This window comes from Mustelus asterias, chromosome 17 (assembly GCF_964213995.1).
Source record: "Mustelus asterias chromosome 17, sMusAst1.hap1.1, whole genome shotgun sequence".
Classification (NCBI taxonomy): domain Eukaryota; kingdom Metazoa; phylum Chordata; class Chondrichthyes; order Carcharhiniformes; family Triakidae; genus Mustelus; species Mustelus asterias.
This window is the reverse complement of record NC_135817.1, coordinates 69,438,905-69,462,755: the sequence shown is the minus strand read 5'-3', so window position 1 is coordinate 69,462,755 and position 23,851 is coordinate 69,438,905. Positions and strand designations below refer to the sequence as shown.

The 23,851-nt window shown below is 44.0% G+C and overlaps 1 protein-coding gene across 1 annotated transcript in view; it reads right to left on the bottom strand.

Annotated features, from left to right (window-relative positions):
• Window positions 1-12,676: 12,676 nt before the first annotated feature.
• LOC144506190 (NXPE family member 3-like) overlaps window positions 12,677-23,851 on the bottom strand; it is a 44,240-nt gene continuing 33,065 nt past the window's right edge. The window contains exons 6-7 of the mRNA XM_078232045.1: window positions 17,367-17,576; window positions 12,677-13,230 (exon numbers count right to left, since the gene is read on the bottom strand). Coding sequence (XP_078088171.1) covers window positions 12,677-13,230; window positions 17,367-17,576 — 764 coding nt within the window. The remainder of the gene's footprint in view (window positions 13,231-17,366; window positions 17,577-23,851) is intronic.

Sequence of the window (23,851 nt, the reverse complement as noted above, 5' to 3'; positions counted from 1 at the left end):
AACACAGTTTCTGGCAAAGGGTCATCCTGACTCGAAACGTTGGCTCTATTATCTCTCCACAGGTGCTGTCCGACCTGCTGAGATTTTCCAGCATTTTCTATTTTTGTTTCAGATTCCAGCATCTGCACTATATTGCTTTTATACAGTTTCTGGTTTTGCACCATTTACAAAAGAGCTGCTCCCTCCCGACACAAAGCCTTAACATTCCGGTATTCTCTCTGTGAGAGCAATCTATTGCTGTCAGAGGGTTTCCTCCAGGTGCTCTGGTTCCCTCCCACAGTCCAAAGATGTGCAGGTTAGGTGGATTGGCCATGTTAACTTGTCCCTTAGTCTCCCAAGATGTGTAGATTAGGTGGATCAGCCATTGTAAATGCATTGGGATAGGCCAAAGGGGAGGGCCTGGATAGGATGCTCAATCAGAGAGTTGGTGCAGACCTTATGGGCCAAATGACCTCTTTCTGCACAATCAAGATTCTAGAAACAGAGAGGAGGCCCTGAACTAAAGAACATAAATTTTGATTTGATTTATTATTGTCACATGTATTAACATACAGTGAAAAGTATTGTTTATTGCGCGCTATACAGACAAAACATACCGTTCATAGAGAAGGAAACGAGACAGTGCAGAATGTAGTGTTACAGTCATAGCTAGAGTGTAGAGAAAGATCAACTTAATGCAAGGTAGGTCCATTCAAAAGTCTGACGGCAGCAGGGAAGAAGCTGTTCTTGAGTCGGTTGGTACATGACCTCAGACTTTTGTATCTTTTTTCCGAAGGAAGATGGTGGAAGAGAAAATGTTTGGGGTGCGTGGCGTCCTTAATTATGCTGGCTGCTTTGCCGAGGCAGTGGGAACTGTAGACAGAGTCAATGGATGGAAGGCTGGTTTGCGTGATGGATTGGGCTACATTTACGACCTTTTGTAGTTACTTGGGATCTTGGGCAGAGCAGGAGCCATACCAAGCTGTGATACAACTAGAAAGAATGCTTTCTATGGTCCATCTGTAAAAGTTGGTGAGAGTCGTAGCTGACATGCCAAATTTCCTTAGTCTTCTGAGAAAGTAGAGGCTTTGGTGCGCTTTCTTAACTGGAGTCTCGCCACAGTGAAAAGTATTGTTTCTTGCGTACTATACAGAAAAAAACATACCGTTCATAGAGAAGGAAACGAGAGAGTGCAGAATGTAGTGTTACAGTCATAGCTAGGGTGTAGAGAAAGATCAACTTAATGCAAGGTAGGTCCATTCAAAAGTCTGACAGTAGCAGGGAAGAAGCTGTTCTTGAGTCGGTTAGTACGTGACCTCAGACTTTTGTATCTTTTTCCCGACGGAAGAAGGTGGAAGAGAGAATGTAGGGTGAGTGGGCTCCTTAATTATGCTGGCTGCTTTGCTGAGGCAGTGGGAAGTGTAGACAGAGCCAATGGATGGGAGGCTGGTTTGCGTGATTGATTGGGCTACATTCACAACCTTTTGTAGTTTCTTGCGGTCTTGGGTTGAGTAGGAGCCATACCAAGCTGTGATACAACCAGTAAGAATGTTTTCTATGGTTATCTGTAAAAGTTGGTGAGGGTCGTAGCTGACATGCCAAATTTCCTTAGTCTTTTGAGAAAGTAGAGGTATGATCTGCATCAGAGTTTGATTATAACTTGACCAAAAATCCCAGCATGCTTGACTCTCCGTGTCACTATTGCTGTTGCAGCTAATATTGCCGTTACTGTTGCGGACATCATTTTTGTAATTGGCTCTTCGACCACAGTAGCAATAGGGCATTGTCCATGAGCTCCCCAATATGTTGAAACTTGTTCCTTTCCACTTGTTATGAATGTTTCAGTATTCCTCATGTAGGACTGATATTTTTGTTACATTATTGTGAGTTGTTGAGCAACTGGGCTCTGAATGCTTACTTGTCCATGAGAAATCTCTTAAATATCTCACCGTCAGATTGTTACATTCAGGCTAAGGAAAGTGGAACAGGAGCCTGGAATCAGATCCATTTTATCTTCATATATGTTTTCTCAATTGTTTTAGAGATGTAACCATTTGAAGATTTGAGTAGATTAGAGATGAATAATCTCTTGGCCATCTGGTACGCTGTCTGTTTCTGACAAATGTATTCATAGACAGGCCAGTGATGCCAGTGTATGGGCAGAAAGAAGTGATTATTACCCAGCTGCCCATCTTCAGGAGCACGGGGCTGAGTAAGGGCAGAACCCTGATGGGAACATCGAATTATCAGGCTTTTACACCTGATGGACCCCACACTCTGTTACATTGTCCATTCACGCTGATATGAATCATGCAGGAATTCCACAGCCTGTACATGCAGAACAGAAACCGCCAGAGGAGTTCAGCTGAGTGCTGGGCTCACGGGGGAAAGGGTCATGAGTCCTGGTACTACCCCAGATACTGCCCGGGAATTGCCTCCTGGGCCTCCTGGGAAGCAGTGTCGGAGATAGCATGGGGAGGTGTTCCTTGAGGGGGCCGGTGGGGGTGTGGGGGGGGTTTGTGTGGGTTCATGTTCTTTGGGGAAGGAGGGGTATTGGGTGGGTGGGAGCTGCATGGATGGGTGTTCTGGGGGGGACGGTTCCTTGGGAAAGGGTTCTATGGGTGGGTGGGTGTGGTGTGTTGTTGGGTGGGGTGTTGAGGGGGATGTTTGGGGGTGTGGGTGGGGGATTCTATTTTTAATTTCTTGCACCAACGTACCATTCATTTTTTAAAACCAAAGGTTGCTGGTGGAATTGGTTTAATCAAAGCCCATCCCACCAGCGTGACATCATGGGACTAGCCCCTTCATTTTTTCTACGATGCACTGAGTGACATGGCGGGTAAAGCTGTTCTTAGGGCTTCTTTGTTGCTTTTTCCTGCCCACTGTGCCACTCTGCTCTGTTTAGTCTATAACCACCGGGGAGGTAGCTTCAAAGAAGTCACACCAAAGGCAAGCCGCAGGAACAGGAGTTTATTTGAAAGTCTGTGTAACTCGTACTCCAATCCTGGAGTGCTGTAGGGGCAGTTTCCCAGGCAGGTCAGCTCACCCTCCGGGTCACCTGACCCATCCTCTTAAAGGGGCTACGCCCCACATACATAACTTGCGCCGTATTTGGGAAAATGCCACACATTGCCCCTCAATTTCCTTGTCCCCTTCTGCCACAACATTAGAATGTTGTCCCATCACAGTTCTGTGATATCCTTTCTAGCTTTTGTAGAGCTTCAATGTTTCTAAACGATCAATAGCCCCAGCATTTCGACAGTAGAAAGAATGGACAAAGTCAATCGCAGAAGTTGGCTGTGATTGACAGCCAGTGGTGAAGCAGCTGGCGGCACAGTGGTTAGCACTGCTGCCGCACAACGCCAGGGACCCGGGTTCAATTCCCGGTTTGGGTCACTGTCTGTGTGGAGCTTGCACGTTCTCCCCGTGTCTGCATGGGTTTCCTCCGGGTGCTCCGGTTTCCTCCCACAGTCCAAAGATGTGTGGGTTAGGTGGATTGGTTGTGCTAAATTGCCCCTTGGTGTCAGGATAAATAAGTAGGGTTGCGGGGATAGGGGCTGGGTGGGATTCTGGCCAGTGCAGACTCAATGGGCCGAATAGCCTCCTTCTGCACTGTGGGGATTCTATGAAAGTGTTAACTTTTCTCTCTCTAGATGCTGACTGCTTCAAGTATTTTTCTGTTTCATGATAAATGGCATGAGTTTACGCAGGGATTCTCCTATTTCCTCACTGCAACTGTTTTTCTGCTGGCAGGACTCCCAGGAGATTCATCCTGATATAATTTGTCTACTTCAAGGGACTGGGGGGTGGGGGTTGGGGGCGCATGCACAGTGATTTTAGATTTGTATAAGGCTGGGCGTGCAGCAGATTAAATTGTAAAAAATTTCAAAAATGTCCAAAGCCAAAAAAGGACCTTGCCGATTTTCACATTTAACTCATGCACATTGAGGAAAGTGTGGGAAACCCCTGTAGGAAGGCCAGTCTGCTGTTAACACAGGCTCAAATACAATTGAGTGCATATTTCTCCTGAGATTCTGTCTATAACTGTGAGATCACAGGTGTCCTGGCTTTCTCAAACTCAGTAAGAGTTTTAACAACACCAGGTTAATGTCCAACAGGTTTATTTGGTAGCAAATACCATTAGCTTTCGGAGCGCTGCTCCTTCGTCAGATGGAGTGGAAATCTGCTCTCAAACAGGGCACAGAGACACAAAATCAAGTTACAGAATACTGACTAGAATGCGAATCTCTACAGCCAACCAGGTCTTAAAGGTACAGACAATGTGAATGGAGGGAGCATTAAGCACAGGTTAAAGAGATGTGTATTGTCTCCAGACAGGACAGCCAGTGAGATTCTGCAAGTCCAGGAGGCAAGCTGTGGGGGGTTACTGATAGTGTGACATAAACCCAACATCCCGGTTTAGGCCGTCCTCATGTGTACGGAACTTGGCTATCAGTTTCTGCTCAGTGACTCTACGCTGTCGTGTGTTGTGAAGGCCGCCTTGGAGAACGCTTACCCGAAGATCAGAGGCTGAATGCCCGTGACCGCTGAAGTGCTCCCCCACAGGAAAAGAACAGTCTTGCCTGGTGATTGTCGAGTAGTGTTCATTCATCCGTTGTCGTAGCATCTGCATGGTTTCCCCAATGTACCATGCCTCGGGACATCCTTTCCTGCAGCGTATCAGGTAGACAATGTTGGCCGAGTTGCAAGAGTATGTACCGTGTACCTACCGTGTACCATGCAGACGCTACGACAACGGATGAATGAACACCGCTCGACAATCACCAGGCAAGACTGTTCTCTTCCTGTGGGGGAGCACTTCAGCGGTCACGGGCATTCAGCCTCTGATCTTCGGGTAAGCGTTCTCCAAGGCGGCCTTCACAACACACGACAGCGTAGAGTCACTGAGCAGAAACTGATAGCCAAGTTCCGTACACATGAGGACGGCCTAAACCGGGATGTTGGGTTTATGTCACACTATCAGTAACCCCCACAGCTTGCCTCCTGGACTTGCAGAATCTCACTGGCTGTCCTGTCTGGAGACAATACACATCTCTTTAACCTGTGCTTAATGCTCCCTCCACTCACATTGTCTGTATCTTTAAGACCTGGTTGGCTGTAGAGATTCGCATTCTAATCAGTATTCTGTAACTTGATTTTGTGTCTCTGTGCCCTGTTTGAGAGCAGATTTCCATTCCATCTGACGAAGGAGCAGCGCTCCGAAAGCTAATGGTATTTGCTACCAAATAAACCTGTTGGACATTAACCTGGTGTTGTTAAAACTCTTACTGTGTTTACCCCAGTCCAACGCCGGCATCTCCACATCATTTCTCAAACTCGCCAGGGTGAATAAGGACAATAGTGATTGAAGGGCTGAATATTCACAGGCTGGAGGACCCTTTAATACTGATATCTAACAGCTGCTTCCTTGCCTAATTGAAATGCTTTTGCTCACGGGAGCAAAGTTTGCTCAAATTTGAGCAACTGTGAAGCAAGCTGTTCCATGATGTTACCATGCCGTAGCAACACAGGTGGTTTTCCTCACTAACAAGAAGTTCCAGTCAAGCCTGAAGGACATTCTTCCTGTCACACAAATGAGCAACGTAGGGTGGAATTTTCCAATATTTTTTCCATGTGCTAGCCTCGGCAAGAAGATCCCACCGGAGAAAATCCCACCGGCGCCATGGGCGGGACAATGCGCCAAACATGCATCCTCTTTAAGGACAAAAAAATTGAGTTTCACGTCACGCTCGTGGTGGCCTGCCTCTGATTCGCTTGCCCAGTTACAACTTCATCACTGCTATCAGTGGGGTTCACCATTTAAACGCCTCCCTGGCACTTGTTCCAAGTCCAATGTGGGATGGCTGCCAGGAAGACTTGGCACCACGATGCACCGACGGAGCCCTCAGCAAACCTCTCAAGCAGAGGTGGGAAACCTTCTACCCGTGTTCGTGCGGGGGAAATGGGAGGAAATTGACTTAACCCTTTAAAGATGGTACCCCAATCACAGTGGAGCTGGCCTTGCTGTCTCTATCTGGCCCTGCTCCATTTGAGCGATGGTGTAAACCATGCCCCTAGATTCTCGGTGCACTGAGTGCCAGAAAACCTGGAGTGAAAACTCGACTGTGCACCAGGACAGATCCATGCCGGTTTTCAGTCTGAACCTGAAACTCTGCCAGATTTTGGGAACATTCCGCCCACTAACTTCCAGGCAGTGAGAGAGGGATGGAATGGTGGTGTGTTCCTGGGTCAGGAGCAGCCCACAATGTTTGTGAAGGCGGGAGGAAGCTCCACAGAACTATGATTGGAAAATCCTTTTGTATATTGTCACACCAGTCTGTTCCTTTAAGGATCATGTGTTAAGATGCTCATTCCACCAACATGTCCATTAAAATTCACTTGGGGCTTAACAGTATCATGGCTGCCTGATTTGAATCGTAGAGTGGCTAACAGCCTGAAACAGATGGGCAATTGGCAACATATTGTAATGACCCAAATGTACTATTCCCTATGTGCTCTGAACGGTATGCTTTGTCTGTATAGTGCGCAAGAGACAATACTTGTCACTGTATCCCAATACATGTGGCAATAATAAACCTCTACCCACAATCAGGCAGACTTCCAGCCAGCAAAGTGACCAACCCCACATGGGAGGTTGTGGCCATGATTTTGAGCACCAGCTCACTCCATAAGAGATGGGGCTGCAGTGCCAGAAGAAGGTAAATGACCTTCTACATGCAGCCTCCTTCCTCATGTCTCTCGCAGCACCCGTTAGCATCTCACACATCTCCACGGTGGGTGGTCTCACACAGACTCAACTCACAAGGCCACAGCACTTGTCATGTATCATCCAACTCCGCCCCCCCCCACTCACCCCGCCCCTGGCAATAAACCCTCCAGTCGCTCCAGTGCCTCTCTCATCTCCACTCCCACTCATGTCTCACACATGCCACATTTCATGCCCACCTGATGGGGCAGGACTCCAGCGTACACTCTTCCCGTCTGTCACATTGCAGGACAAACTCAAGCACAAAAGGCAGAGCCGACTGCAGTGATGCCGAATCTCAAGACCCCAACCCCATTTGAGGAAGGAGCCCTTGAACTGGCCGGCGAGGAGCAGGACCGCTCCTGTGCAAGGGTGAAATGGGGCCAAAGGCACAAGTGAGAATCCTCAACACATCCAACCATGGCGCAAGCCTCACGGGAGGGACCTTTCTCCTATCAGTGTCGACACTGGCAGCGGAGAGAAATCGTATAAACCTGGAACCATACTTGGGCCACAGAAATGCCTTTCTGTTCCCCAAAGTATAATCCTGTAGCATTATTGCTATCTCAGCCTTTCGTCTCTTACCCTTGTGTATCTGGGCCATGCCTGGTGCTGCAGCCTTGGCTACGGTTGTACTCACTGGTGTAAGATGTAGCAAATCCATCATTTGGATGAATTCCATAAGATATATTACACGGATATTATATTAAACTGATACAACATGGCCAATTTCAAGTGGAACAACGGACATTTTAAAGATAGTATTATTTTAAAAGGTTACATTCAAGCAAAATGGCTGCAAACCAGACATCGGAATATACAACATCACCAGACCATCCAAGGAGCGAACAAAGGGGGCCATGAGTCATGGCAAAACTAACTGACAAGATTTTGCAGAGGGATGTTGATAGCCCTGACCAACTACAGGAGAGACAATGGAAATGGTTACGAGTTTTATCCCGGCTATATAGAATAATGTCTCCACTAATGGGAAAACATTTCGCAGTTCCAGGAAACCACCTTGGGACACTTAGCAGCCCATCAGACACCTCCAAAAACAGTTTGGGCTCTTTGTCATTGAAACTGATCAAATCAGTTTTATCCTGTAAGCACTGTGCACCCCATTGTTTTGAAACTGACCAATGGGAGGAGTCGGCCAATTTGATTAAGGAAACTGCCTTTTAAAAAAATATCTAACTCTAGCCAAGAGGTCACACAAGGAGGAGAGCTGGTTGACCTTTCAGCACTTAACTGGGAAAGGAGTTCTGTGAAGTTTGGGGCGGGAGAGTTGTAAAGTCGGGAAGGAGTGAATTCAGGTGTCCAGCCAGACAACTACTTCGTGGCAGAGGGAAGATCCAGCAACAAGGCAAGACACCAACTATTTTCTCAGCAGCAGCAAGGACCTTTTGTTTTTAAAACGATCTGAGGAGTGGTGAGTATATTCTCTCAGCCTTCAGAAATTCCCCAATTAGGTAAAGGTTGAGGAGGAGTCTGGGATTCTTCTTGTTTTTGTGTAAATTGTGTAAATCGTGTAATGCTAAGAATTTACGTTAGAGTTTTCTTTCAATGGTATTGTAGTGTCTGTGTTTTATTGACTGAGTTTGGTTGGAGTTATTCTTGAATAAATTATTTTCAAATTGACTGGTCTCTCTCTCTCATCGTCCATCTTGGTGAGATACTAAAAAGCCAGAACATAATTCCAGGGTACAGATCCGTAAGGGGCTGAGCACTTCAAAACTGCTCACTCAAGAGGGTCTACTGGTCAGGAATAACCAGTGGTCCCTCTCTCTCTCTCTCTCCTGTGAAGCTGTCCCAGTGTGGCACTTCTAGGTTGTATTTTACTACCTACAAGGAAGAGTCGTAGGTGACAGCCAGGGTAACTTGTGTGGCATAAGGGTGAGCTCACTGGTCAGGAATAAACAGTGAGTCTTTCTCCCTCTCTCTTGTGAAGCTGTCCCAGCGTGACACTTCCGGATTGTGAGTTGAACACCAGCAGGAGAGAGACACCCACAGTTATCAGTGGCATCCGAAACCAGTCTGTGTGGAGAGTAAAAGAACCTTTACGCTGGAAGAACCATTGCCCTCATCAGTGTTCAAACCTCAGTGGTGATTGGAAAGCATGATGCGTTGCAGGAGCTACTGGACTATGTGGCTGCTCCTCCCCTGACCATCCGGTATTCACCTATTCCCTCTCTGTCCGAGGTTGTCTTAAGATGCACTGTGACAACTTCCAGGAACGTGCTAACCATGTCTCATGGATGTGCTACCTGCCACTCACACTCAAGAAAGCCAGAGCTGCAGCTCTTCCATCTAATGCCACTTGCTGCACATGTGGTTATGTAGGACATGAGATGGGTCCTGGAATTGACAGGACTGAGGTGTACTACTGTCTCTATTGAACAACTAACTAAACCTCTTAGCGTAACCCTAACTTAAAGAGAAAACAAATCAACAATAATGCTTGCGAATCAATCTCTTGCCAGTTGTCCTGCGATATCACACTTGATTTTGTTTTGTTTTATTGTTTCCGAATTTGTTGAATTTTCCACCAATTAGGCCAAAGCTTTTATTGGGCCCTTGTTACTCTAATTATGCCTAGTCTACAGTTTCTAATCCTTTGACTAATCATTTGATATATTAAGTGATAGATTAAAATTTTTTAAAAAGGACTTGCATATAATGCCTTTCATGACCACGGGACAGTCCATAGTACTCTATAGCCAATGGAATACTTTTGAAGCAACTAATGCAAAAGCAAGATACTGCAGATGCTGGAAATTTGAAATAAACAGGAAAATGCTGGAAGTGTTTTACAGCTCTGGCAGCATTGGTATGATCCAGAAGTTGTAATTGTGGAGTAAACCAAATCCCAAAGGGAAACTTGGCCAACTTATCACAACTCTTCTTTTTGTATTTGGATCGTGAGAAGGTACACATTCTGAAGTCAGAAGTCACAAATTTCAGTGACACTTTTGGGATTTTAAATAATAAATTAAAACATTTATTAACAAAATAAAATAAAACTTAAACACAAGGTTACATTCATACAGTTAAAATTAGTCTTACAGAACACTTTCCCCCAAAAGATTTCCCCCAAAAGAATGGTTAGATTCACAAATAAACACTCCTTTAGATAACAAGCCCCTATAGGTGTTTAATCAATAAAATCCAGTAATATTACCACAAGGCAAAACCATTGCTGCTGTAGGGAATGTTTGGCATGAGGCTCCTCACTTTCTCCCACTCTGCTGTGGAAGTTCAAGAAGCTTCAAAACAAAACCCAGCTTTCTGAAAAACAGACTTTTCTAGGTTGGCTGGGAAGCTGCCTCACTTTGTGTCTTTACAGTTCCTTTCCCAGTACAGAGCAGAACTCCTGGAAGTCTTACAGTTTTCACATCTCTCCTTAAGCAGTCCCCCTGTTTCATCTTTATTCCATTGTCCTTACCCTTCTTTGAAATTCACCTTTTCCAGAATATAAAAATCTTTTATCTTCTCATTGATCACACTTTTGAGTCCAATACAATTTAATAACCTTCCCTAATGTTTTTTTAATGATATTTTCCAAGTTGGAAAACCATTTTACTCCCTTTTGAAATTAAACAAGCAAAAACAAAATCAATATTCTCCCTTATCTCCGAATGCAAACTTCTACCCACAGTTTATTTACTTCTAGCAAAATCAACGTGGCCATGTTTACTTCAGGTGCATGCCTTTCATATTTACAGCTCTTTGATGTCCTAAAACTTGCAGGCCAACTGTTTTTGGTTTAATTGAATTAGCCACACACATAGACATTAATGCAGTCACAAACCTGCTTCACAGAACACACAAAAATATTAAAAATAATACCATCTTTCTGCACACTGTCTGTTGTAATGTAGAAAACATGGCAGCAAATTTGCACAAGTTCCCAAAAGAATGATGTGATAATGACGACATAATTTGTTTTTGTGATATTGAGAGATAAAATATTGGTCCAGACACTGGGGGCAAATTCTCTGCTTTTCTTTGAAGTAGCGCCATTGGAACCTTTACATCCACCCGTGAGGGCAGATAAAACCTTGGCTTAAAGTCCCATCTGAGAATTGGCACCTCCAGAAGTGCAGCACTCCCTCAGTACAGCATTAGAATGTTAGCTTTAATTCTTATGTCCAAGCTCTGGAGTTGTTCTTGACTCCAAAATCTTTTTAGCTCTGGAGCAAGGGTGTTACCAACTGAGCCACAGTTTTTATTAGATTAGGAAGATTAAATGTAATGTTTATTTGTGACATGATGGTACAAGGGCTTGAACCTGATTAGCATATATTTTAATATATTTACTATCATTTGCAGGCTTAACGTTGCTACTGCCGTCCACAACGCATTGTCCCACACTGATTTTCAAAATCGAGGACCAGTCATGATGACTAGGCTGGGGTGTACAGGCAAGTATAACCCCTGGGTGGCGAGGGACATGGCCCTTGCACACTTGCACTGCCATTCTGATATTGTCACCCTGGCATTGCTAACCTGGCAGTGCCAACCTGGCAGTGCCACCTTGCACTGCTGGAGCCTTATTGAGTGGGTTCCCCTTGTGTACGGTCGGGTGGGGGTTGCATCCTAATGTCTTTAAAGTGGGGTGGTAGTAATGGCTGTGATTGTGCGGGGAGTGTCTGGATGCTTGTGGGGAGGACTCGCCCTGATAGTTGTGGGGGATTCTCCATGTTCGTGTGGGGGATGTGGGGAGAATTTAATTTAATCCTTTAACGATTGTGCCCCAAACTCTGTGGAGCTGGCCTTGCTGTCTCTATCTAGCCCCACTCCACCTGAGCGATGGTGTTACCCATGCCCCCAGATTCTCGGTGCACCGAGTGGCAGAAAACCTGGAGTGAAAACTCGACTGTGCACCAGGACAGATCCATGCCGGTTTTCAGTCTGAACCTGAAACTCTGCCAGATTTTGGGAAAATTCTGTCCATTAACTTCCAGGCAGTGAGAGAGGGATGGGATGGTGGTGTGTTCCTGGGTTAGGAGCAGCCCACAATGTTTGTGAAGGCAGGAGGAAGCTCCACACAAATATGATTAGAAAATCTTTTGTGTATATTGTTACGTCTGTCGCTTTAAGGGTCACGTGTTAAGATGCTCATTCCACTAACATGTCCATTCAAATTCAGTTGGGGCTTAACTGCATCATGGTTGCCTGATTTGAATCGTAGAGTGGCTAACAGCCTGAAACAGATGGGCAATTGGCAACATATTGTAATGACCCAAATGTACTATTCCCTATGTGCTCTGAACGGTATGCTTTGTTTGTATAGCGCGCAAGAAACAATACTTTTCACTGTATACCAGTACATGTGACAATAATAAATCAAATCAAATCAAAAAATATGTATCAGTAGCTGGAATATCAGCAGTAAGAGGGCAATAAATCTCCAACATCACTTTGAGGTGGTTATTATACCATGAACACTGATATTTGCCAGCCTGGATAGACACTGATGCATTCACAACAGCACAGTAACAAAGCTGGGCATCAAAATTTTGCAAACAACATTATAACCACGTGATATTTTTTCTCCCAATTTAACGGATGATTGGTGTACAAGTGAAGGCAACCTGAACATGTCTCTGTCGCAATGAGAGTTACCGCACTTAAAGCATTGAAACATCTTCACTTGGATAGAAGTTGTGAAAGGATGTTGGACTGAGATCCCCTGCAATTCTAATACAGTTGGGTGAGAGGGTTCATTTCTTATGTACAGTGAGCTCTCATTGGACTCATGCCACCAAGGGAGAACTCCTGTGGAAATAATGGCAATGCAGGTTTATTAAGTTAATACAGTTCCGTAACCCTGAGAGTTCTGATGACATTATTATTTTACCCTGCATTTTAAATCATTTGATACTCCATGATTCCTCAAAACCAGCTGGAACGAATTTACAAGGGCATTTATCTCTTTTCCAAAGGACACACATGTGAAAGAAACACATCTATTTCATTCCTTATAATGACCCACTTGGGGTGTAAGTTGTGTGGCAGGTAATGGGCTATTGTCATCTCCCAGGCATCCACAAATGCCACCTTGATGCCCTCAAACATCTTTCTCATCACTAAGTCGAGTTGATAGGAATACCAGTCGCTGTTGTAGAGGCTGACATCTTGTGGAAGGGCCTGGACATTGGCGGTCTTTATTACAACCAGTGTGTCTGGACTCCTATCCAGCAGACGTAGGATTGACCTGCGGATGTTCTGGAGCCTTCGGATGTACACCTCAACTGGGAAAGTGTTGAAATGACACCATATGGTGAGGGCTATCACTGTGTTCTTTCCTCCTTTAATCTCATCCAGTTTGTTTGCAATGAATGGCAGATCCTGACTCGCGATGGGGACGATTCGGATGGGTTTGCCATGGGCATAATAATCCACTTTGATCTTGTTGTCTATATCCAAAGCAAGATGAGGGCCAGCTAGTTTAGAATTTCCAAGATTAAACTTCCTCAGACCTAGAAAGATACTATGTAATTAATACCAAGTCGTATTTAGTGCAGATGATAATGAACAGGAATGAAGCCGGAAGGCATATTTTGAAGATTTGAACATCAAAATGGAACTTTTTCTTTACCAAACCTGAACTAGATTCATTCAATAATGGTAATGTCCATATACCCGTAGTGCATTATGTCATCACAATCAACCCGCACTGGTATTTTCACTGGGCATAGAAAAATCCTTACAACCAGTAGAGTGCCTTACTCAACTTGCTCAAGCATATGACCTTTTGTGATAAATTTATGTGATGGAGCATAAATGCAATGCTATTTTCAACTATCTCCAGTGAGGAATAATGGCTTCATCTCTCCATATTTCCTCTCTGTTAAGGGATTCAAGTGTTATCTTCGCTACCAATCCTTCCATCTGGCTTTCGAGAGTTCCCTCCATAAAGGGGCAGCAGGTGGCACAGTGGTTAGCACTGCTGCCTCACAGCGTTAGGAACCCAGGTTCAATTCTCGGCCTCAGGTGATCGTGTGGATTCTGCACGTTCTCCCCGTGTCCACTCGGGTTTCCCTCAGATGCTCAGGTTTCCTCCCTGATGTGTAGATTAGGTAGATTAGCCATCTTAAATTGCCCTTAGTGTCAGGGAGATTAGCAGGATAAATACATGGGATTAAGGGGATAGGGCCTGAGTGGAATTGTTGTTGGTGTAGGCTCGATGGGCTGAATGGCTTCCTTCTGCACTGTATGGATTCTATGATGCTATGAATCTATTATAAGGTGATCACAAGGAATGATTCTAAAATTCTTCTTTAGGTCTATTTATCAAATGTGCTCTTTGTAAATTAATTTAATCCTGAAGTTGTGTCAATTAAAGACTTTATAACTATTCTTTCTAAATTAGCTTTTACTGAAATCTTACTATGCACCAGTAACGCAATCTGGCTGGAAGAATAAGAAGAGGGAATAAAATCTAAATGACACACTTCAAATGAGTGCACAAATAGTGATATCTGGTGGTTGACACACACAAATGTTTGAAGATGGCAGAACAAGTTGATAAAACTATTAAAAAGCATATTGGACCTTTTACATTTCATATTAGTAGCACAGAGTACAAAAGTCAGAAAGTTATCCTCACCCTTTACAAAACAAAACAATGGTTAGGCTCCAGTAGGATCATTATAGATTGGATGTCAAGGCCTTGGCAAGGGTTAGAGGACATTTAGCGGAATGATATCATGGATAAGGGACCTCAGTTATGTGGGAAGACCAGAGAAGCTGGGATTGTTTTCCTCAGAGCAGGGAAGGTTAAGGGGTAACAGTGGCACAGTGGTTAGCACTGCTGCCTCACAGAGCCAGCAACCCGGGTTCAAGTCCAGGGACTGTCTGTGTGGAGTTTGCATGTTCTCCCTATGTCTGCATGGGTTTCCTCCAGGTGCTCCGGTTTCCTCCCACAGTCCAAAGATGTGCGGGTTAGGTTGATTGGCCATGCTAAATTGCCCCTTCGTGTCAAGGGGATTAGCAGGGTAAATAAATGGGATAGGGCCTGGGTAGGATTGTTGTTAGTGCAGGCTTGATGGGCCGAATGGTCTCCTTCTACTCTGTAGTGACCTTATGAAACCTCTATATAGTCAGGTTTTATTTAGTAAATAAGAGGAAATTGTTTTCACTGGTGGGTAGATGGCTATAACCAGTGGACACATTTTTGAAAATTAGTGAAAGATATACTGGGAAGATAGGAAGAATTTATACAGTGAGCTTTTGCATTGTCTGAAAGAATGAAGGAAGCAGATTCTGGAAAACTTTCAGAAAGGAAATTATATATAGATTAGAAAAGGAACAAAATTAAATCTAGGTAATAGTTTGTAAATGGGACTAATGGGATAGCTTTTCCAATGAGCCGGCACGGGTAGACTTCTTCTCTAGTACTATAATGTTCTATGATTCTCTAATAAAGCTAGAACAAAAACAATTATAGCATCAGGAACTGGTCTAATCAGATAGCGAGTGCGTATGCATTTTTTTAAAGACAAAGTTGACACTTGTTGGCATGGCCAGTTCGCTAGTGGGATACTAATGCGATTAATCGGCTGCTGGTTTTACACAATGTTCCATTTCCCTTTCTGTTGAAGTTCATTTTCTAACCGGGTGTATTCATTTAGAATTATTCCCCTCTGTGGTGCCTTCCTACGAAGTGAGGTTAGAGGAGGAACAATTGTCCCAAGGTGTGAAGAATTAACTTCGCCCCATCTCCAAATCAATGCCCTCTATCCTTGCCTTTATAGTACGCTTTCATTTATAAGCAACTGGAAAAATTGACAGCATTTCGGGAAGTTGGGGTGTTGAAATGGAAGACATTCTTTATCATAGAGGATGCTGCAGAGGAAAAATGAAGGCTGTACAACAGCATTATTTAATGACAGGTGTAATTACAGCAATGGCAACTTTAATTGATAGCTTCCATTATAACTGAGAATAAGAATTCAGAATGGGAAAGGGTTGTCACAAAAACAAAACTAAATTGTATCGCAGAAAGTAAGGTTTGATAGACCGGAAGTGCATGAAGATATATATTTTTAAATGTGTGATAGCTGGTGACAGAGTCCCAGAGGTTTCAGCGTAGTAGGATATAATGTAATCCAACTGTGCTCGGTGCAGGTCGAAGACATTACTCTAAAACAAAAGCATAACATAAAAACAGCAAGTGCTGGAAAAACTCAGCAGGCCCAGTAACATCTGTGGGGAGAGAAACAGAGTTAACCTTCAGTGCATTGACTCTTCTTCAGATATGAAGACTCTGGTCAACTCTAACCCCAAAGTCCCAACGTTTTACCCTGTTTGTTTCACTTCTTGCACCTAGTGGTGCGCAAGGCAGACTTTCATCTGTTCCCATAGCAAGGTCTTTTCCTGGAACAGGTCGCTATCCTGTCACTAGAGGCTTATAGCTTGAGGGGCGCCACTCTACGCCAAGCATGGCTGACTGGAGTTTTGCTCACGCTTACCACCTGCCATTGGCATATTGGAAGGATTTTGCAGGTTGATGCTCAACCTGTTAGCTGCAATATGAACGCATCGGTCAAGTCCTGGGATGGAACTCAAGCACAGAGGGTAACATTTTCTAGTCCCGCCCACCACAGGAGTCATAGTGGGCAGGACATGACAAAAAGGTCGTGAATGTAGCCCAATCCATCATACAAACCAGCCTCCCAGCCATTGACTCTGTCTACTGTCACTTCCCGCTGCCCCGGCAAAGCAGCCAGCATAATTAAGGACCCCACGCACCCTGGACATTCTCTCTTCCACCTTCTTCAGTCGGGAAAAAGATACAAAAGTCTGAGGTCACCTACCAACCGACTCAAGAACAGCTTCTTCCCTGCTGCCATCAGACCTACCTTGCATGAAGTTGATCTTTCTCTACACCCAAGCTATGACTGTAACACTACATTCTGCACTCTCTCGTTTCCTTCTCTATGAATGGTATGCTTTGTATAGCACGCAAGAAACAATACTTTAGACAATAATAAATCAAATCAAATCAAAAATACAACGTTCCGTTGACGTCAGATGGGATTTTCCGGTATTGGGGCGAGTGCGGCTGGAAAATCCTGCCCAGAATTTCTGGCTCAGAGGCAGTGACCCCACCCACTGTGCCACCAGACCTCCATATTTTACCCCATACCAGCGCATCCTCCTTTTCATATAATCATAGACACTGCAGTACAGAAGGGAGGCATTTGACTGGTCATATTTGTGGGGATTTATTTGTAAATCTGCCAACAAGAATTACTTATCAGGAATTTCCTCAGGAATTTTCACAATTCAATTCAATAGAAGTAAGAATCGGGAGAAATGTACAACAGGTGGCGATATGCTATCAGCCATTTTACACTATCCCAGCAAATCAAAGTTACCCACATTGTCCTGTTCCACTCAAAACTAGTTAATTTGTACACAATCTATTTACGAATTGTGGCACATGTTCTGGCTTTAGATGTGCCATGCATAAATGACAAGCTGTCAAATCCATGGATCTATATATTCAGGTCAGTGGATATTGACTGAAGGGTTGTTGGAAATTAATCCTAGACTGAGTTATAATGAACACATAAAGCAAATTGCACCACAATGGTAAAATACACTTAACCTGGCACAAATTCTGTCAAATATTCAAACCACTGACGTATGGTGGAATCTCCGAAAAGGTAAACGTTTTTCCCACGGAGGCAGTCTGTAATATTTGCAGGAGTGTAGTAGTGGCGAATGTTACAGCTCGTTGACACCCACTGGTCCTGATAATAAAATCCAGATGGTGAAAACAGAGGCTTTCCGGGGACACATGCTCCAAGATCTTTGCCTGTGAATGAAAGACGCTAGGCTGAGAAATAAGCTGGATATGTAAGCGTTGATGCAGAGTGCCTTCCGCGACCTTCCCACCATTTGGAAATTTTAAAAAAAACAGGCTGCCCACTCCCACCTGACAGCCCACGCTGACCATTGTATGGCACGGGCAGCATATTATTGGGGTGAATTGACTTGAGGGACAAGCCCACTTCATCCTTGAACATCTATTCAAATATGGTGTGCAGGCTGCCAATTTCAATGGCTGCCCACCCCCCACATTTTAGCAGTGAAGTTGGGGGTGGACAGTGGTGGGGTGGGCACCTACCCACCCGCCCGGTGAGCAGACACCCTATTTTATGTGCACCCCGCCAAAAACACACCCAGCGGGTGCATGCAAAATGCAGCCCCTTCAATGTAATTTGGGCCTTTTATGATAGTTTAGTGCAAGGATCACCTTGAAGGTCTGAGCCTGTGGTTTTGCAGAGTGGTGAACACATGTCTTGCCAGGACCAGTGTTGCCTGAATTAGCTATGCGGGCATTGCAGGAGTCTGTTGGATTGTGCAAAGTCAGGGTAATACTGGGTTCCAACCTTTTCTGGGGAGGCCTACGTGGGCACTGTCTTGAACAAGTTGCACGACATGGAGGAATTGTCTGGTGATCTTGTGCACTCCAGCAAGGCAATGCGAGGCTGCTTTGGTAGCACTACAAGGATTATTAATTTTACACCCATCTGTTTGACAATCTGGACTGAACACAGAATTGTGGTCTTAACTGTTAATTACTGTATGTTGAATTTGTCTGGTGGTGACAGGCAGACATATGCAGGTCATTGCTGATTTGACAAATTCACGCAGAGCACGTATATGGACTCCTTAAAACCACTATTACTGAAGGTATTGAGTGCTCCGGCTGGCTCGCAAAGAGCAACGAGAGATGGGCAGTAAATATTGGCCTAGCCAGTGATGCCCACATCCCGTAAATGCATTAAAGAAATTACAATTTGGGAACTTTCCTACTCTTAACATTTTCTTTGATATATTTACCTTCCTGTGTATGTAATTAAAAGGGAGATTGTGACAGAGTGGTAATGCTACTGTACAAATTTGCTATGAGGAGAGGTTGGAGAAACTTGGTTTGTTCTCACTGGAATGACGGAGGTTGAGGGGGCGACCCGATAGAAGTCTACAAGATTATGAGGGGCATGGACAGAGTGGATAGTCAGAAGCTTTTTCCCAGGGTGGAAGAGTCAATTACTGGGGGGCACAGGTTTAAGGTGCGAGGGGCAATGTTTAAAGGAGATGTACGAGGCAAATTGTTTACACAGAGGGTGGTGGGTGCCTGGAACTTGTTGCCCGGGGAGGTAGTGGAAGCAGATACGATAGTGAGTTTTAAGAGGTGTCTGGACAAATACATGAATAGGAGGGGAATAGAGAGATATGGTCCCCGGAAGTGTAGGGGGTTTTTAGTTCAGTCAGGCAGCATGGTCGGTGCAGGCTTGGAGGGCCGAAGAGCATCTTCCTGTGCTGTAATTTTCTTTGTTCTTTGTAATAATAGAAGGGCCCTGGTTAATGGTCTGGAGATATGGGTTCAAATCACATCCTGACCTTTGGTGGAGTTTAAATTCAATTAACAACACCTGGAATTGAAAGCTAGCCTCAGTAATTGTGGCTATTATTGCTTATTTTAAGACCCCATCAGGTTCGCGAATGTCCTTTAGGACCCTTACCTGGTCTGGCCTACATGTGACTCCAGATCAATAATAATGCGGTTGACTCTTAGCTACCCTCTGCTGTGGCCTAGCAAGCTACAGAAGTCAAGGGCATTTAGGGATATGCAACAAAACCTGGCCTTGCCAGAGATGCCTACATCCCATGCATACAAAATTAAATTAAACTCAAAAAAAGGGTTAAAAGATGAAGGAATATTTGGAAACTACATCTTATGACAGAAAAACACATGAATATCTGGAAATCAGATGGAACCATGGATTGGTGTAAGTATGAAGATTTTAAAAGAACAAAGAGTTTAAATTTATCTATTAGTGTCACAATTAGACTTACATTAACACTGCAATGACGTTACTGTGAAAATCTCCGAGTCGCCACACTCCGGCGCCTGTTCGGGTACACTGAGGGAGAATTTAGCATGGCCAATGCACCTCACCAGCACGTCTTTTGGACTGTGGGAGGAAACTGGAGCACCCGGAAGAAACCTATGCTGACATGGGGAGAATGTACAGACTGTGCACAGACAGTAATCCAGGCCAGGGATCTAACCCGGATCCCTGGTGCTGTGAGGCAGCAGTGCTAACCACTGTGCCACCTTGCTGTGGTTATTATACCATGTGTTATACCATGTGTATTATATCATTAACCACTCTTGTCTGTTTCCTGTAACTCAGACAATTCCATATTTATGTTGCTACTGTCCCCTTTATTCCATGAGTTAGGAATGGTGATATATAGCATCTCTAGGTCAGAACTGACTCTCTGAACTGCTGCTGGTAAAACAACTATTTACACTGGTTAGAGAAAGGTGCTACTGTTGATTTTTTAAAGAACTCTAAAACTAGCCAAGAGATAATATGAAAGTGTTACCTATTACCTCTGACAGGAGAATAAGTTTACGGGATCAAACAGACTGGAAACATTTAGTGGGCAATGTATCTAATATAAGTATAATTTGTGTTCTTGAAAAGCTTGTCTCTTCCAACCAATATTCTAGGAAATGATGAATTTCAGGTAAAAGGATACTAAACTGCAAAGATAGGCTCAAATGATTAAAGTAGCTTGAGCGGTAAAGAAACTATTCATATTAAAACAGGTAAGCCTTCAAAACGCAGGCTTTTTATCACCATTGAGGGTAGTGTAAGGTCGGAGATTGCTCCAATATAGAAAGACAGTGAGCTGCCATAAGAACATGTATCAGGTGTCAGAGTGTGGCGACTAGGGGATTTTCACAGTAACTTAAAGTAAAGTTAAAGTTTATTTATTGGTCACAAGTAAGACTCACATTAACATTGCAATGAAGTTACTGTGAAAATCCCCTAGTCGCCACACTCCGGCGCCTGTTCGGGTCAATGTACCTAACCAGCACGTCTTTCAGACCGTGGGAGGAAACCGGAGCACCCGGAGGAAACCCGTGCTGACACGGGGAGAATGTGTAAACTCCACACAGACAGTGACCCAAGCCGGGAATCAAACCTGGGTCCCTGGCGCTGTGAGGCAACTGTGTCACCGTGCCACCCTGGTGGTTCATTGCAGTGTTAATATAGGACTACTTGTGACACAAATAAATAAAAAACAAAGGTTATTTTCAAATGAAGTAAAAGCAAAAAGATCAGGAAAAAAAAAGCATTGGACCTGTTATTTCTGTTTGGCAATTTCTGTTTACTTCATAAAACATCAGATGATGTTGTATCCAGCAGGTAAAGAACCATGAACAATAACAGTAAAAAGTCATGTGTTTTATTAAGTTAGAAAGAAAATAAGATTTGTCCTTCCTTTAAGATCCCGTAGTGCCTACAGACTTGGGGAAGGAATCTTTGTTGGTCCTCATTAGCAACAGCAACCTATATTGTGAAATCCATGTACATGAGTGATTGAATGTATGACATTATTCCGCACGGATCATTCGGGTGTTTGAAGTTAGTGTTTTATCAATAATAAATTAAATGAATAATCAAACATATTATTGCCTCTAGTTTTACGAATCTGTTTCATGAGCGAGGGATTTTATCTAACAAAAATAATTATTCATGAAATTTGCAAAAGTTAGACCCAAAGTGGCTGCGCTTAGAAGGAACCAAGGTTGAGAGCACCTTTGCCACACTGTATCATAGAACCCTACAGTGCAAAAGGAGGCCATTCGGCCCATCAAGTCAGCACCAACAACAATCCCACCCAGGCCCTATCCCCGCTTAGTTACCCTGCTAATCCCTCTAACCTATCACATCCCAGGACACTAAGAGTTAATTTAGCATGCCCGATCAACCTAACCCACACATCTTTGGAATGTGGGAGGAAACTGGAGCACCCAGAGGAAACCCACGCAAACACGGGGAGAATGTGCAAACTCCACTTAGACAGTGACCCTAGTTGGAAATCAAACCCAGGTCCCTGGAGCTGTAAGGCAGCAGTGCTAACCACTGTGCCACCGTGCCGCCCTTATAACCCTGTATCTGTTCTTCTGTCAAGTAATGAATTCTCGTGTGGTACAGAACAGTAAGTAAATTATCTTGAATTAAATGTTCCCATTGGGACAATTGTTTCCAGTGTCATTGATCGCACAAAGTAATTTAATCAACTCAGACTATCCTGTTTGGAAGGATGTGACAAAGAGTCATAAAAGCCTGAGCCTAATCTGTACCGGGAACACAATACTTTGCAGTGGGCTACACTGGGAGCTCTTGCCTCTAACAAACATGCCTAAAGAGAAGGCAAAATTATTCATAACAGATCTGCAGTTTTACACAATGGGTGCTGTGACTGGACCCCTGGTTCAAATCTTTATACATTTTGAGATAGACTCTAATTGAAAAGGCAAATTGACTCTTTTAGTTTCGAAGGAACTTAAGGCTGAAACAGATTGGAAACCAAAACTTCTAGGGGGAATAGAAACTGGTTGAAACCATACAGAAGGGCACACAACGATCAGAGCTCAGATGATAATGATTCCAATGGACTAGTGGGGGCAAATGGAAGAAGACAGAGGCCAGAATCAGAGCTGAAAATAAACAAATATACAGGTTGCTGAGGTTGTTTCTGTCACTTGAAGATGCTATAGATGGATTTACACCATCCAATCCATTGTTAGCAGAGTTGAGGATATTCTGAAGAGGTGTTCCATTTTTGGTGAAGACTGTGTCCGTAGAATTTGGGTTGGTTGTGTGCTGATGTTGGCCAAGAATCAGGCTAAAGCCTCAAGGAAGAGGAGCTGAAACTCTTCATGAGGAAATCAGAGTTTTGACTTTGTGGGATTCGAACCCCGGATCCCCAGAACATTACCTTGGGTGTCTGGATTGCTAGTCCAGTGACAATACCACCTTTGTGCCTGAGTTTGATGACATATACACTGAGTATAAGCCAATTTATCTTTGCTGTGTCTGTCATTTAATGTGTAATTTATGGCTTATAATCAAACACAATTTGCCTGTTCATACCTCATGTCGATTCTGGGTTTTAGGTGATATTTACTCTGGAATTCTCCGGCCGTTCACACCAGCGGGATTCTCTGGTCCCACTGGCAGTGCAGCCCCGCCCTCGGGTTTCCCGCTGACATGGGGTGACGTCAATGGGAATTCTCATTGACAGCGGCGGGACCAGAGAATCCTGCCACTAGCAAAAAACCCGCCACCTGCTGCCGGTGGGAAACAAGCAGCTGGGAGGCCGCAGAATCTCACCCTTAGTGTTTGCCGTTTTGAATCTGGTACAGGCAAAATTCTTCTGTTTTAAACTTTGGAATTGTGGTCATCATTTTTTCAATAAATAGCTAGAATTTAGGATTTTCTTTTTTAACGTTACCGATCTCCACCCAGTTTGTAAGAGTGTAACAAATAGTTATAGTGACACAGCATTTGACTTTTCTGTGTTCGTCTATCTTTAAACTGTGCTCATCCTGGCTCATGAAGAGGATTTCTGTTCTTTGTGTTTCTTGATTGGCTGCATTTGCAATTTTCAGCCTCTGAGCTTTACTAGGAAAGTGGTGACAAGGTAGCATTGTCACTGGACTAGCAATCCAGATGCCCAAGGTAATGCTCTGGGGATCCGGGTTTCGAATCCCACCATGGCGGATGGTGAAATTTGAATTCAATAAAAATAGATCTGGAATTAAAAGTCTAAGGATGACCATGAAACCACTGTCAACTGTCATTAAAAATCCATCTGGCTCACTATGTCCCTCACCTGATCTGGCCGACGTGTGTCTCCAAATTGAGAGCAACATGGTTGACTCTTAACATGCCCTTTGAAATGGTCCAGCAAGACTCTCAGTTGTATCAAGCTGCTTAAAAAAGAGGTCCAAGTCTCAACTCACCTTCTTAAGGGAAATTAGGGATGGCCAGTAGATATTGGCTAGGCAGCAATGTCCACATCCCACAAACAAATAAAAACAATAATTTATCCATTTATCTACATTCCTCCTCATCTCAGTCCCAAATGGCCAATCTCTTATTCTATAATTATGGTGTGGTCCTCTAGATTCTCCTGGCCATTGGCAAGACCTTTAAGAATTTATGGCTCAGATCTTCCAGTCAGCAGCAGAGTGACAGTGCCTGCCACCAATCCTGT